This window comes from Oncorhynchus keta, chromosome 4 (assembly GCF_023373465.1).
Source record: "Oncorhynchus keta strain PuntledgeMale-10-30-2019 chromosome 4, Oket_V2, whole genome shotgun sequence".
NCBI classification, from domain to species: domain Eukaryota; kingdom Metazoa; phylum Chordata; class Actinopteri; order Salmoniformes; family Salmonidae; genus Oncorhynchus; species Oncorhynchus keta.
The window spans coordinates 35,021,566-35,038,786 of NC_068424.1; the positions used below are offsets into that span (position 1 = coordinate 35,021,566).

Below are 17,221 nucleotides of genomic sequence, written 5' to 3' on the forward strand. Positions count from 1 at the left end.
TGTATGTATGTGTGTGTGTGTGGGGGGGGGTACAACCTCCTCAGCACTGCAGATTTAGCTGCAAAGAGACAAAATAATTAGACCATTTATTTTTAAGTACTGTCCATATATAGCTTGTTTTTGGTCACAGGTCCAGGAATGACATCAACATGTATTGTCATCTTGCTCAGTTGTGCACCGGGGCCTCCCACTCTTTCTATTCTGGTTAGAGTCCGTTTGCGCTGTTCTGTGAAGGGAGTAGTACACAGCGGTGTACGAGAGCTTCAGTTTGATGACAATTTCTCGCATGGAATAGGCTTAATTTCTCAAAACAAGAATAGACTGATGAGTTTCAGAAGAAAGGTATTTGTTTCTGGCCATTTTGAGCCTGTAATCGAACCCGCAAATGATGATGCTCCAGATACTCAACTAGTCTAAAGGCGGACAGTTTTATTGCTTATTTAAACCAGCACAACAGTTTTCAACTGTGCTAACATAATTGTCATTAGTTTCCTACACTCTTTTAAGCATTTAAGCTTTTAATTAATGTCTGTGACAGATCAAATATATGTTTTTCTGTCATCATAGAAACACTGTCTGCAGTAATCTCTTTCAATCACTTGTTTTTTACCCACCCTCATTTAGCATAGAGATCCATTTAAAGATGTCGGGGGTAACTATTTTGAAGATCGCTCATAACAAAAACCAGGTTGAGGAGCTGTGGTGATAACGAGATATCAAGCAGCAAGCAAGTGGTTGTTCATTTTCACAACTCCCTCTGGCACCTAAACTAATCTAAATATGAGAATAATGTCCTCGCTTTTCCAATCAATAGCTATTTGTGTACATCAATAGAAGAATTTGGAACCCGCGACCCATGGTCATTACAGAAATCAACTGTAAGACCCTGCCCTCCCGGCTGTGCTCGCCTCCTGACAGGTCATCATTGCAAAAAAATATATTTGTTCTTAATTCACTTACCTGTATTGATTAACGTTTAATAAAATTAAAATAACAAAGAGGAAGGGGTGAGTCTCAGATGAAACTGACTCGGAGGCCATGTGAGCCAAAGCACTGTGGGGACTGACCTGTGGTTCGGAGAACACCTGCTGGATGTTGTTGATGGGGCCGCAGGGCACGCCTGTCCCCTCAAACCTCCTCAGCCACTCGCCTGTCAACTCTTCCAAGAACCTGGGAGCCAGGGAGGAAGAAGAAGGGGGGGGGTTGTGGTTTGAAGAGACCGCAAAGTGAAGCTTTCAAAATTACAGCAGGGGACGAGGAGTCGGAGGCCACAGCCTGAGCTGTTCCAGAGACACAACAACTCCAGCAAGTGTATGTGGTCATATGCAGACCCTGCACTCAGCTTACTGCCTTGCCCTCGATCGCAGAATATCCTAAGATGGCAAGAGTGAGGCACTCTCTCTCGCACTTGCTCTCTCTTCACCCACAATCCCCAGCAGTTGTACACTCACCACACACACAGGCGTGCATACTCGCCTACACACATGGACTTCGGGATAAAGAAACACTTGCCTGATTTGCCTTTTATGAAGCCAGAAAGAAAAATACGCAACCCAAAACAAATACGCACTGCGTCAAACAACAACATTGATGGAATACGCTGATTCGGTGAGCGAGTCTATTAGCAAGTGCATCAGCGATGTCCTACCCACAGCAACTATTAAAAACATTCACAAACCAGAAACCGTGGATTGATGGCAGCATTCACGCAAAACTGAAAGTGAGAACCACTGCTTTTAACCAGGGCTTTTAACCAGTGTCCGGAAACATGACCGAATACAAACAGTGTAGCTATTCCCTCCACAAGGCAATCAAACAAGTTATGCGTCAGTATAAAGACAAGGTAGAGTCACAATTCAACGGCTCACGGACTACAAAAAGAAAACCGGCCCCCTGTCGCGGACCAGGATGTCTTGCTCCCAGACAGACTAAAACAACTTCTTTGCTCGCTTTGAGGACAATACAGTGCCACTGACACGGCCCGCTACCAAAACCTGTGAACTCTCCTTCACTGCAGCCGATGTGACTAAAACATTTAAACGTGTTAACCCTCGCAAGGATGCAGGCCCAGATGGCATCCCCAGCTATGCGCAGACCAGCTGGCTGGTGTGCTTACGGAAATATTCAATCAATCCATATCCCAGTCTGCTGTCCCCACATGCTTCAAGAGGGCCACCATTGCTCCTGTTCCCAAGAAAGCTAAGATAACTGAGCTAAATGACTACCGCCCCGTAGCACTCACTTCCGTCATCATGAAGTGCTTTGAGAGACTAGTCAAGGGCCATATCACCTCCACCCTACCTGACACCCTAGACCCACTCCAATTTGCTTACCACGCAAATAGGTCCACAGACGACGCAATCGCAACCACACTGCACAAACCCATCTGGACAAGAGGAATACCTATGTGACAATGCTGTTCATCGACTACAGCTCAGCATTTAACACCATAGCACCCTCCAAACTCATCATCAAGCTCGATACCCTGGGTTTCGACCCCACCCCGTGCAACTGGGTACTTGAAGTCTTGACGGGCCACCCCCAGGTGGTGAGGGTAGGTAACAACATCTCCACCCCGCTGATCCTCAACACTGGGGCCCCACAAGGGTGTGTTCTGAGCCCTCTCCTGTACTCCCTGTTCACCCACGACTGCGTGGCCATGCACGCCTCCAACTTAATCATCAAGTTTGCAGACGACAATAGTGGTAGGCTTGATTACCAACAACGACAAGATGGCCTGCAGGGAGGAGGTGAGGGCCCTCGGAGTGTGGTGTCAGGAATGTAACCTCACACTCATCGTCAACAAAACAAAGGAGATGATCGTGGACCCCCCCATCCACATCGACGGGACAGTAGTGGAGAAGGTAGTAAGTTAAGTTCCTTGGCGTACACATCACGGACAAACTGAATTGGTCCACCCACACAGACAGGGTGGTGAAGAAGGCACGGCACGCGCCTCTTCAACCTCAGGAGGCTGAAGAAATTTGGCTTGTCAGCAAAAGCACTCACGAACCTTTACAGATGCACAATCGAGAGCATCCTGTCGGGCTGTATCACCGCCTGGTATGGCAACTGCTCCGCCCACAACCGTAAGACTCTCCAGAGGGTAGTGAGGTCTGCACAACGCATCACCGGGGGCAAACTACCTTCACCTCCAGGACACCTACACCACCCGATGTCACAGGAAGACCATAAAGATCATCAAGGACAACAACCACCCAAGCCACTGCCTGTTCACCCCGCTATCATCCAGAAGGTGAGGTCAGTACAGGTGCATCAAAGCAAGGACCGAGAGACTGAAAAACAGCTTCTATCTCAAGGCCATCAGACTGTTAAACAGCCACCACTAACATTTGAATGGCTGCTGCCATCATACTGACTCAATTCCAGCCACTTTAATAATGGAAAAACATATGTAAAAAAGTATCACTAGCCACTTTAAACAATGCCACTTAATATAATGTTTACATACCCTACATTACTCATCTCATATGTATATACCATACTCTATACTATCTACTGCATCTTGCCTATACCGTTCTGTACCATCACTCCTCCATATATTTTTAGGTACATATTCTTCATCCCTTTACACTTGTGTGTATAAGGTAGTTGTTGTGGAATTGTTAGGTTAGATTACTCGTTGGTTATTACTGCATTGTCGGAACTAGAAGCACTCGCATTAACATCTGCTAACCATGTGTATGTGACAAATAGAATTTGATTTGATTTTACACTGCTGTCCGATAAGGTCATGTCCGAATACCCATACCAGCGTTCTAAATAGTAGCCATTTTCACATTTAAAAAAAAAAATTATAGTAAGTGAAATTGAAAAAAAATGTGTATGCTTTAAATGCCAGGATGTCATACTTTTGATCCAGTACAATTAACTGGACATATTGAGGAAGAGAATTGTATTTTGAGACCCATGTGTGTCTGACCACAGCTGACAATCAGCTCTGGGGATGCACTTGTACCAAAATTAACGATTGGCGGGAATCAACACAATTGTGCCTTAGCTGACACATTCTAAGCAGCATGAGACTAGAATGTTATTTGTTGCTTACTTCATTAGCTTTTACTTAACAGTACATTCTACATAGTATGCAGTCAAATGAGTACACAGTATGCAGTTTAAACAAGTAGTAGACAAGCCAGATTTCGGACACGCTCAGTGTCATGTGACGAGTCACCCTCCTCCGGTGGTGTTAGATAACGTCCCATTGTTAAATGCCTCCGATCCCATCACGCCCCTTGACCCCTTAGAGAGGAAACAGCCGACCGGGCCTGGGGCCCAACGAGTGCTTTTCATGACAAAGCGACTAGAAGGGAGGGCAGATGAAAACATCTGTGTGAGTGGTCTCTGTGTCCTGTTGCCTTTTCTCTACGCCACATCCGTTACAGGCTCTCTGGCCAAACTGAGAACTTGCAGACTTACCAAACAACACATGAATATAGATGAGGAAGGCCTCGAGCTAAAAAAAAAAGTAATAATTGCCATAAGTCCGATTTAAAAATAAAAAACTTTGTTTACTGTGAAGAGGGAGGCTTTACCTCTGGGAGAGGATGTGAAGCAGCTCTTGGCGATGCTGCACTCTGAGTGTGTTGCTTTTGTACTTGGGCTCGTCAGACAGATGATTCAGGCCTAGCATCTGGAAACACAAAGTCTATACTAAGTCACTTGGAAGGGACTCTGGGTGACAGTTCAGTGATACTAGTAGCACTGTGAAATACTAACCCGAATAGCAAACTTCGACAGAAAAGATTAACTAAAAGTAACATTTAAGCCCAATATGAAATTGCAAGATGATTTATTTTATGCTGTTTGATAATGCATGAAGGGTCATGCTACTTACTTTGCACACTTTGATAAACTGCTTGTCGTTGCCCGCAGCCACAACCAGGTATCCATCTTTGGTTCTGAAACCCTGAAAACAAGATTCAAGGCATTTCATTATTTTTTACAATTTTCTACATTGTAGAATAGTGAAGACAAACTATGAAATAACACATATATGTAATCATGTAGTAACTAAAAAAAAGTGATAAACAAACCAAAATGTATTTTATATTTGAGATTCGTCAAAATTCAATTAAACAGGTGTGCCTTTTTAAAAGTTAATATGTGGAATTGTCTTTTCTTCTTAACGTCTTTTAGCCAATAGGTCGTTTTGTGACAAGATGGGGGGTTATACAGAAGATAGCCCTATTTGTTAAAAGACCGAGTCCATATCATGGCAAGAACAGCTCAAATAAGCAAAGAGAAATGACAGACCCTCATGCCTAGAAGGCCAGCATCCCGGAGTCGTAACTTCACTGTTGACGTTGAGACTAGTGTTTTGAGGGTACTATTTAATGTAGCTGACAGTTGAGGACTTGTGAGGTGTCGGTCTCTCAAACTACCCCCCGAGTAGCCATTTACCCCCCGAATAGCCATTTACAACATTAAAGTCTACACTGTATTTCTGATCACTTTGATCTTATGTTATTAATGGACAAAAACAAGGACATTTCTAAGTGATCCCAAACTTTTGAATGGTAGCGTATATATATATCACACACACAGTGCCTTCGAAAAGTATTCAGACCCATTGACTTCATCCACATTTTCTTTGGTTAAAGCCTTATTCTGAAACATATTAAATTGTTTCCTTCCCCTCATCAATCTACACATACAGTGGGGCAAAAAAGTATTTAGTCAGCCACCACTTGTGCAAGTTCTCCCACTTAAAAAGATGAGAGAGGCCTGTAATTTGCATCATAGGTACACTTCATCTATGACAGACAAAATGAGAAAACAAATTCCAGAAAATCACATTGTAGGATTTTTTATTTATTTATTTGCAAATAATGGTGGAAAATAAGTTTCTGATTTCTGGCTCTCACAGACCTGTAACTTCTTCTTTAAGAGGCTCCTCTGTCCTCCACTCGTTACCTGTATTAATGGCACCTGTTTGAACTTGTTATCAGTATAAAAGACACCTGTCCACAACCTCAAACAGTCACACTCCGAACTCCACTATGGCCAAGACCAAAGAGCTTTCAAAGGACACCAGAAACAAAATGGTAGACCTGCACCAGGTTGGGAAGACTGAATCTGCAATAGGTATGCAGCTTGGTTTGAAGAAATCAACTGTGGGAGCAATTATTAGGAAATGGAAGACATACAAGACCAATGATAATCTCCCTCTATCTGGGGCTCCACGCAAGATCTCACTCCGTGGGGTCAAAATGATCACAAGAACGGTGAGCAAAAATCCCAGAACCACACGGGGGCCCTAGTGAATGACCTGCAGAGAGCTGGGACCAAAGTAACAAAGCCTACCATCAGCAAGGGCATTGAAGATGAAACGTGGCTGGGTCTTTCAGCATGACAATGATCCCAAACACACCGCCTGGGCAACGAAGGAGTGGCTTCGTAAGGAGCATTTCAAGGTCCTGGAGTGGCCTAGCCAGTCTCCAGATCTCAACCCCATAGAAAATCTTTGGAGGGAGTTGAAAGTCTGTGTTGCCCAGCAACAGCCCCAAAACATCACTGCTCTAGAGGAGATCTGCATGGAGGAATGGGCCAAAATACCAGCAACCGTGTGTGAAAACCTTGTGAAGATTTACAGAAAACGTTTGACCTCTGTCATTGCCAGCAAAGGGTATATAACAAAGTATTGAGATAAACTTTTGTTATTGACCAAATACTTATTTTCCACCATAATTTGCAAATTAATTCATAAAAAATCCTACAATGTGATTTTCTGGAGTTTTTTCTTCTAATTTTGTCTGACATAGTTGAAGTATACCTATGATGAAAATTACAGGCCTCTCTCATCTTTTTAATTGGGAGAACTTGCACAATTGGTGGCTGACTAAATACTTTTTGCCCAACTGTAATAACCCATAATGACAAAGCAAAAAAAAAGACATTTTTGATAATTTATAAATAAATAAAAACTGAAATATCACATTTCCATAAGTATTCAGACCCTTTACTAAGTACTTTCTTGAAGCACCTTTGGTATCAAGTGTTCTTGGTTATGATGCTACAAGCTTGGCACAGCTGTACCTGGGGAGTTTCTCCCATTCTTCTCTGCAGAACCTATCAATCTCTGTCAGTTTGGATGGGGAGCATTGCTGCACAGCTATTTTCAGGTCTCTCCAGAGATGTTCAATCCCAGTCAATGAAAACCATCCCCACAGCATGATGTTGCCACCACCATGCTTCACCTTGGGGATGGTGCCAGGTTTCCTCCAGAAGTGACGCTTGGCATTTAGGCCAAAGAGTTCAATCTTGGTTTCAATCGACCAGAGAAACTTGTCTCTCATGGTCTGAGAGTTTAAGGCGCCGTTTAGCAAACTCCAATCGGGCCAACATGTGCCTTTTACTGAGGAGTGGCTTCCGTCTGACCACTCTTCCAAGTTGTAGAAACATCAAGGATGATCAATGGAAACAGGATGCACCTGAGGTCAATTTCAAGTCTCATAGCAAAGGGTCTGAATACTTATGTAAATAAGGTACCTGTTTTTCATTTTTATACATATGCAAAAAAAATCTAAAAACCCTGTTGATGCTTTTTCTTTCTGGGGAATTGTGTGTAGATTGCTGAGGATGTTAATTGATTTAATCAATTTTAGAATAAGGCTGTAATGTAACAAAATGTGGAAAAAGTCTGAATACCTTTCGAAATCACGGTATATACAACAAGTATGTGAACACCCCTTCAAATTAGTGGATTTCGTTATTTCAGCCACACCCGTTGCTGACAGCTGTATAACAATCGAGCATACAGCCATGCAAACATTGGCATTAGAATGGCCTTATCAAATTTCTGTCCTGCTAGAGCTACCCCAGTAAGAGGGGCGGCAAGTAGCCTAGTGGTTAGAGCATTAGGCCAGTAACCAAAAGGTTGCTGGATCGAATCCCCGAGCTGTCAAGCTAAAAATCTGTCGTTCTTCCCCTGAACAAGGCAATTAACTCACTGTTCCCCAGTAGGCTGCCATTGTAAATAAGAATGTGTTCTTAACTGACTTGCCTTGCTAAATAAAGCTTAAATAAAAAAATATAATTATTTAATTTTTTAAAAGTGCAGTTATTGTGAAGTGGAAACGTCTAGGAGGAACAACGGCTCAGCCGCGAAGTGGTAGGCCACACAAGCTCACAGAATGGGACCGTTGAAGTGCGCAAAAATCGTTTGTCCTCGGTTGCAGCACTCACCGAGTTCCAAAGTGCCTCTAGAAGCAAAGTCAGCACAAGAACTGTTCGTCAGGAGCAGTGGCAAAACCTTCTCTTGAGTGATGAATCACACTTCACCATCTGGCAGTCCAACGGACAAATCTTGGTTTGGCGGGTGCCAGGAGAACACTACCTACCCCTATGTACAGCGCAACTGTAAAGTTAGGTGGAGGAGAAATAATGGTCTGGGATTGTTTTTCATGGTTCGGGCTAGGTCCCTCAGTTTCAGTAAAGGGACATTTTAATGCTGCCGAACACAATGATGTTCTAGACGATTCTGTGCTTCCAACTTTGTGGCAACAGTTTGCAGAAAGGCAGGCCCTTTCCCGTTTCCGCATGACAATGACCCCATGCACAAAGCGAGGTCCATACAGAAATGGTTTGTCGGGATCGGTGTGCAAGAACTTGACTGGCCTGCACAGAGCCCTGACCTCAACCCCATCGCACACTCTTGGGATGAATTGGAACGCCGACTGCGAGCTCGGACTAATCGCCCAACATCAGTCCCCGACCTCAGTAATGCTGTTGGCTGAATAGAAGCAAGTCCCTGCTGCAATGTTCCAACATCTAGTGGAAAGCCTTCCCAGAAGAATGGACGGTGTTATAGCAGCAAAAGGGGAACCAAACCTATATTAATGCCAATGATTTTGGAATAAGATGTTCGACAAGCAGGTGTCCTCATACTTTTGGTCATGTAGTGTCGTTTAAGGAACAATAATTTGGAGAGACTGATCTGTAATAGACAAATAAACTATGGCAGAGAAGCAGAGAGAGTGGTTATTTTGTTTTAAAATGATTGCTTTGGTTAAATCCCGGTTTGTTCAGTCATCGACCAGGGGCAACATTTATTTTATGCAACAATGTTCGTTGTAAGGAGATGATTATTTAACTAGAGCATTGTCATGCTGAAACATGAGGTGATGGCGGCGGATGAATGGCACAACAATGGACCTCGGGATCTCGTCACAGTATCTCTTTGCATTCAAATTGCCATTGATAAAATGCAATTGGTGTCATTGTCCGTAGCTCATGCCTGCCCATACCATAACCCACCATGAGGCACTCTGTTCACAATGTTGAAATCAGCAAACAGCTCGCCCAAACGACACCATACACATGGTCAGCGGTTGAGAGGCTGGTTGGAATATCCAGAAAAATTCTCTAAAATTACGTTGGAGGCGGCTTATGGCAGAGAACTGAACATTAAATTATCTGGCAACAGCTCTGGTGGACATTCCTGCAGTCAGCAGCCAATTGCAGGCTCCCTCAAAACTTGAGACATCTGTGGCATTGTGTTAGGTGACAAAAATGCACATTCTAGTGGAATTGTATTGTCCCCAGCACAAGGTGCACCTGTGTAATGAGCATGCTGTTTAATCAGCTTCTTGATATGCCACACCTGCCAGGTGGATGGATTATTTTAGCAAAGAAGAAATACTCACTAACAGGGATGTAAACTAATTTGTGCACAACATTTTAGGGAAATATGCCTTTTGTGCATATGGAACATTTTTGGTATCTTTTATTTCAACTACTGAAACATGGAGCCAACACTTTACATGTTGAATTCATTTTTTTCCCATTTAGTTATAGTTATGTTGTATTCTGAGTGGAACACCCCTTTAAGGTTTAGTAACCCCTCTAAAAGTTCCGTACATGAGTTCACCATCCAGATGTTCTCGGGGGAACCAATCAGGCTACTGATCTGGACATTACTTGGTTCGCTAAATCACAGAGACAATGATATGGTAACAGGTATGGAGGACAAAACAACAGATGACAACAAGGAACCTCTGACCCTTGAACCGAAACGTCCTTGAGAGTTCGGTGGAGATCCAGTAGTTTCTTTCCCAATTCCCATACACTACTTCAAGAGACAAAACAGTCATCAACTTCGCGCTTTCTGTCTTGCATTTGTTGACAGTGCTGTCTTGACGGGAGTGATTTAAAAGGCATAACCTTGCAACCACCCGGCAACCCCTCAAGTTTTTTCAACCCTCCCTCACTCTGGAGTAAATCAAGACATGCTTCATTGTTTGTCTGGGGTGATACACCTTAAAACAAAGCTTCGATTCATGTTGCTATCCCCTTTTAGCCCCCACATTTTTGCAGCTCATCTTCCTTGCCAGCCAGTGGCACAAAGGGTACTAGGGAACAAAGTGCACAGACAGTGGTTAATGAGATTTTGTTTTGACAAACTTTTAGCCATCAGATCAAATTATTTCAAATTAAGGAAGGGGAGCGATGGTGGAGGACTGTGGCAGAAAAGAGAGGGGAGACAAACCAGTTTCCCACTGGGCCCAGACAATCGCCCTTTAAACTGCTCTGGAACACTTTAGACTCAGACAGCTTTGTAGACAGACAGGCCCAGTTTGATGCCTCTCTGACCTAATGCAAGTTCCCTCGATTGTTCTCCCACCAGGGCACCTCACATGCTGGCATGAAGCGAGGAACAACAGTGTTCAAATGGAGTCGTCAGTTTCCGTGGCTGGCTCATTGGACAATAGGCTAAACTCACTTCACTCACAGAACAGCCCAATAGTTTGGTTTTCATGATAATAATGAATTGTGAAATATTTAAACCTGGACAACTTTTCACATTCCAACAACTAGTTTCCCTGACAAAATGTATTATCACTCTGAATGGGCCATAACACAAAATAATCCTCCAGTCCCATAATCCCCATGCTACATCATATATAGGTGAAACATTCAATTACCTGAGTGTTTGATGTTGTGCATTTTGCTAAGTAACCTGAAGCCCAAGCACCCCCCAAAAAAAACTATGAACTAGACTCTTGGTGTTCTCATTCGAATGACTTAGTATCTCGTTTGAACGACTTACTTGTTATTTTGTCAAATTTGGTCTCATTTGTTTTGCAGCTTGTCAAACCATGTAATGATAGTTTCAGCCATGCATTTACTGATTCCATCCATTGATATGAATATTCAGGGTCAGTTCTTTGATAGCCTAAAGCAGGGCTTATTTTGTATGCCAGGAGCATATAATTGAGAATAATTTGAGCAGATTAAAAAAAAATGGTGTTGGCCTTCTCTCCCATTCCAATTGTGCTCTGGTAACGCTCAGCAACAAGCTCTGGGAATGCTTTGTCTAGGATTTTTCATTTCCTTTATCAACATTATTTTAATTAAGCCTATTAGTTTGTAATTATTTAGCCTACCCCACCCACAGTATCTAAATCTAATTTATATTCTACTTTCTAACATTAGGATATGTAGTTTATATTTTGAAGGACTTCAAATGTATTAACAGAGGTTTTAGGTATGCAATACATAGGCTACTGTAATGTATATTTAAAAAAAATATTGGAATACTAACACCATAATATAAATCAATTAAGCTAAAACATCTTAAGTAAATTGTAAATAATAAAAGGCCAGTATTAATTTATTTTCATAAATAAAAAGGAATAAATAAACTCAAACTGCAGCGGCCAAATGATTTGTGCAAAGAAGCAAGCACCAACAAGCTTCACCTGTGCATTGAGTGTGGGAAATGTGCTCTACAAATGAAAAGGCTCTAGCAACCATTACACGGTCTGACAAGCTGCAAATGAGGCCTATTAGACAAAATACAAATTAAGTCGTTCAAATGAGAAAATAAGTTGTTCAAACGACTTAGTATCTTGTTTGAACAACTTAGTATCTCATTTGAAGGACTAAGTAAGAAGTTATTCAAACGAGATAAAGTTGTTCGTCTGCGATACAAAGTCGGTCGACTGAGATACAAAGTTGTTCCAACAACTTACGTTGAGGTACGTTAAGGTAAAAAACAAATGAGGTAATTCAAGAGTCTACGCTTATTATTTGTTTAATCCCTGAGGCATCAGTGAGTCTAGTAGTCTGGTTATTTGAAACTGAGAGACAATGGCAGCTGTGACTAAATATAGAGGTAACAGTATCTAACCATTAAGGTTTGGAGCTGAGCTGGAACAAGAAGGCCACAAGGCTTGGGAACATCACCCTGCTTGCTTTACTTCCAGGTCATCTTCTCAAATGACTCATGAGCAGTCTGAGGCAAGCTCAGTCTCTGGCAAAGGCTGGGGCCAAATTTGTTTTACAGTTTTCTCTACACCTGAAAAAGTTTTGGAAAATAGGTTTTTCCAGGATGCTGACGATATGTGAAACCTCTATGTAAGACCTAAATTACTTTGATTGGCATTAGAGTCATGACACATTTTATTGTAATGAATTGAAAATAACTGCAATTTAGATACAAGGTTTTTCCAAGACGATATCTGCAACAGCCTGCCACTTACAATGTAATCAAATTTGACAATGTTCTGTTTTCACTAGTACAACAACGGACTGTCAAATCATCCACTGCATGAATTATCTGGGTTAAGACGCAAATCAAAACTATAATGATGATATAATCTTGAAGCCAATTCATAACAGTATGGGACTGAATACGGAAGTAAAGCAGAAGAGGTCATCACTTTACATCAGATTGTGAACTGTAGACAAAGACAAACTGCAGACAAAGAGCACCAGATGAAAGAGAAGTCTGCAGAAACTGTTTCCTATGAAGGTCCTTCTAAAGTCTCCCACTTCTGTGGAACCAGTTTAATGTCTCTCCTCCCCCTCCATAAAAGTCACTAGTCAATGATACACACAGCTACGCGGCAAAGAGTTAAAAACAAGAGGAGAACCCGTCTCCTTGATCCTAAAACCGGATACCCTGTTAAGCAGGCCGCATCCCCTCTCATGTGTGGACCGGAACTGGCCGCACTGCACATAACACAGCCCAACCATAATCCAAACCAAAGCCACAGTTTCATCCCAGGCTCAAGGGAGAATGGCATTGTGGGTAGAGTGTACACTTAGGGAGAGCCGCTACAAGGGCCACTCATTGGACCAAAGATACTGGCCTTAATATCATGTTCACACAATAAGACCCAACCCAATGAATGTACATTCTTCCTCCTACTAAAAACAGATGTGCGGGGACATAAACTAAACATGTACTGTATATCAACACTGACATTCAGAGAAAATAATATAGTTCAAATCAATTCTCAAACTGGCAATATATGCATGTAAGACATGCACAGAAGCATTTGAAAATATGTACACGGAAACAAATCCATAACATTTACTCATTTAAACATACAGAATCACAACAGTCATGCATATTCCCACACACTAACACACCACATTGATATATATATTTCCCTATTTTATTATTCTATCCCAATACAGAGACCAAACAGTTATAGGAAAAATATAAATTATGGCCATTCCCACAGTAGGCCTACTTGCGGCGAGTAAAACACAGCTATCGAATTACATGTAAATGTCAGATGGGAAAACCCACATGATTAATTTTCTGATAAACCAAAAATCTTTCCGTCCACAGATATGCCTTATTTTGTAGGCCCAGGCACTTAAACAAACTCCAATACCAGAATTAAAACAAACCGCATGATCCCTCTTGTGCCATAATAAAATACACGGCTGACTTAATTTGGCACAACGTCCTTTTCGGTTTGTAAATGGGTGTTCTAGTTGAGAAGACCTCATATAAGCATATTACAACCAACAGGTCTGTTACAAGCAGATAAAGATGTATTTTTCATGACAAGATTAAGACATCAGGGGAAAGACCCCACCTGACCACAACTACATAAAACGCACCGCAATTATGTCATTTTAGCACATTTTGCATGCCTACGTGGGTTTATGAATCAGTTTAGTCTGAAAATACATGGATAAAATATCATTCTTCCTACAGTACTTGACAATATTGCTTTGCTCTCATAAATGGACACAGTCAAACACATGAGATATGTTTCAAAAAGAGACATCGGTTATTTGCTGTGTTTGGGCAAGACTTGACCTATAGTGCCGGAATATATGTATTACCACTAAAGGCTCAAAATCCAGAAAAATTTACCAGACAAGTGGCAAGGTTTGGACCAATTCTCCATCCATCTATCTGAAGTCAATCTCCCCAAGAGTAATCACAACAGCAAAAAGGAAACCAAAAGAAACAGAAATCAAAGCTGAACTGGCCTGGCTGGATGACATTTATATGAATCCATTGACGCATCTCCAACATATGAGTCATTATAAAAACATTATGCAATACCAGTCAAACGTTTGGTTTTTATTTTATTTTTACTATTTTCTACATTGTAAAATAATAGTGAAGACATCAAAACTATGAAATAACACATATGTAATCATGGAGTAACCAAAAAGCTATTAAACAAATCAAAATATATTTGAGATTCTTCAAAGTAGCCACCCTTTGCCTTGATGACAGCTTTGCACACTTTTGGCATTCTCTCGGCATTCTCTCAACCAGCTTCATGAGGTAGTCACCTGGAATGCATGTCAATTAACAGGTGTGCCTTGTTAAAAGTTCATTTGTTGAATTTCATTCCTTCTTAATGCGTTTGAGACAATCAGTTGTATTGTGACAGGTTGGGGTGGTATACAGAAGATAGACCTATTTGGTAAAATACCAAGTCCATATTTTAGCAAGAACAGCTCAAATAAGCAAAGAGAAATGACAGTCCATCATTCCTTTAAGACATGAAGGTCAGTCAATCCGGAAACATTTCAAGAACTTTGAACGTTTCTTCAAGTGCAGTCGCAAAAACCATCAAGCGCTATGATGAAACTGGCTCTCATGAGGACCGCCACAGGAAAGTAAGATCCAGAGTTACCTCTGTTGCAAAGGATACGTTCATTTGAGTTACCAGCCTCGGACATTGAAGCTAAAAAAAATGCTTCAGAGTTTAAGTAACAGACACATCTCAACATCAACTGTTCAGATGAGGCTGCATGAAATCAGGCCTTCATGGTTGAATTGCTGCAAAGAACCCACTACTAACGGACACCAATAAGAAAAAGAGACTTGCTTGGGTAAGGAAACACGAGCAGTTGACATTAGACCAGGTGAAATCTGTCCTTTTGTCTGATGATTCCAAATTTGAGATTTTTTATTCAAACCGCCGTGTCTTCGTGAGACACAGAGTAAGGTGAACAGATGATCCCTACATGTGTGGTTCCCACTGTGAAGCATGGAGGAGATGTGATGGTGTGGGGGTGCTTTGCTGGTGACAATGTCTGTGATTTCTTTAGAATTCAAGGCATACATAACCAGCACAGCTACCACAGCAATACGCCATCCCATCTGGTTTGCTCTTAGTGGGACTATCATTTGTTTTTCAACAGGACAATGACCCAACACACCTCCGGGCTGTGTATTGGCTATTTGAAGGAGAGTGATGAGAGTGTTGCATCAGGTGACCTGGCCTCCACAATCACCTGACCTCCACAATCACCTGACCTCAACCCAATTGAGATGGTTTGGGATAAGTTGGACCGCAGAGTGAAGGAAACGCAGCCAACAAGTGCTCAGCATATGTGGGAACTCCTTCAAGACTGTTGGATTCCAGGTGACGCTGGTTGAGAGAATGCTAAGAGTGTGCAAAGCTGTCATCAAGGCAAAGGGTGGCTACTTTGAAGAATCTCAAATATAAAATATAATTGTTTGGTTACTACATGATTCCAAATGTCTTATTTCACATTTTTTATGTCTTCACTACTATTCTACAATGTAGAAAAGATCAAAAATAAAGAAAAACCCTTGAATGAGTAGGTGTGTCCAAACTTTTGACAGGGACACTCTACCACTTACCAACACACAGTGTAACCCAGATAGCTCAAAAAGCAGATGGGACAGAATAATATAAATACGCCGCTCAGCTCAATGTATAATAAAAATGACAACATTGATTTGGATGAGGAACAAAACACCTCTTTATTGCCCCCATTCTAAATGTAATCGACATTTTAAGTACAATAACGGCTAAGTACAGGAAATCAGGGGAAAAACTACACCTCAAGCAAAATGGCATTTTTTTCCCACAAAAATAACGCAAGGACAAAAGTAATTCACACTAATATTTTGTGATTGAAATCTATCCTCAATCTTCAATTGTTTTTTACATGACGCATCTACCTCCTTTATCTATCCGACGGTAGTCTCTGATTGGTTTACTAGAGCAGTATGAGAGCTCACTCAAGCTTCCACTGCAAGCAACCTGAACCAAGGCCAAGCTCCCTCTTGAACCCATTCAAATGCATTTCCAATGGACTCAAGAGGTGGAGGGGCTGTTTTCTAGTGCAACAAAACAAATAACGCATCTTGATTTAGTGAGACAAAAAGACCAGGCGCGACTTTTGTCTCAATGGGCATTCCCCTGCTAAAATAAAGGTGAAATATGAATAGAAAATAAATAAGGCCAATATCAAAATAGGGTGGTGAAGTTTCTTCTTTCAGGTGTAGTTTTGTATGAGAATCCAACATCAAAACAAGTGATAGTAGGAGGTAGACCTAATAGTGTACTAATACTAATCAAGTGCCGAGTCTGCCATTTTGTTGTTTCTCAAATTAATGAGTGGGCCTTTATCAGTACCAACTCAGTGGCATTGTGGTTAGTGTCTGTCATGAGATCAGAAGGTTGGGAGTTTGATCCCTGGCCAAGTCATACCAAAGACTGTAAAATGGGACCCAATTCATCACTGCTTGGCACGTAACTTTGCATTCAGTGGGTTAGCAAACCAGCACATGCTGCCAACAGACTTTAAAACTACTGCTGAGCCTACAAGGCCAAGCGTTTGCAACTTCATATTAACGTTTAAGTAAGTGCATGGAATGTTTAGCACAATAGATGTGACAAATATTGGAATGTATAAATATGACAAAATGCACTGTTAAGAACAACCTGGGGAGGTAAATACAATTACTCCCATATGAGGTTGCTATGTCAGTATTTGAAAGAAAACAAACCCCAAAATATGGTAGGGTCAATCACGGACTATAAAGGGAAAACCAGCCACGTCGTGGACACTGACGTCTTGCTTCCGGACAAGCTTAACACACATTGCCACCAACGCGGCCTTCTTCTCCGTGGCCGACGTGAGCCAGTCATTTAAGCATGTAAACCCTCGTAAGGCT

General features: G+C 41.7%; 1 protein-coding gene across 7 annotated transcripts in view; it reads right to left on the bottom strand.

Moving 5' to 3' along the window:
• sugct (succinyl-CoA:glutarate-CoA transferase) overlaps positions 1 to 17,221 on the bottom strand; it is a 157,377-nt gene that overhangs the window by 102,892 nt on the left and 37,264 nt on the right. For 4 of the 7 annotated variants that reach the window (XM_035760870.2, XM_035760848.2, XM_035760883.2 and 1 more), the window contains 3 exons: positions 4,859 to 4,930; positions 4,557 to 4,654; positions 1,068 to 1,170 (listed from right to left, as the gene is read on the bottom strand). In XM_035760870.2, the coding sequence (XP_035616763.1) occupies positions 1,068 to 1,170; positions 4,557 to 4,654; positions 4,859 to 4,930 (273 nt within the window). Of the gene's footprint in view, positions 1 to 84; positions 227 to 1,067; positions 1,171 to 4,052; positions 4,325 to 4,440; positions 4,478 to 4,556; positions 4,655 to 4,858; positions 4,931 to 17,221 lie in introns of those variants that run through there. The other 3 variants (XM_035760877.2, XM_035760888.2, XM_035760858.2) reach the window with 3 other exon arrangements.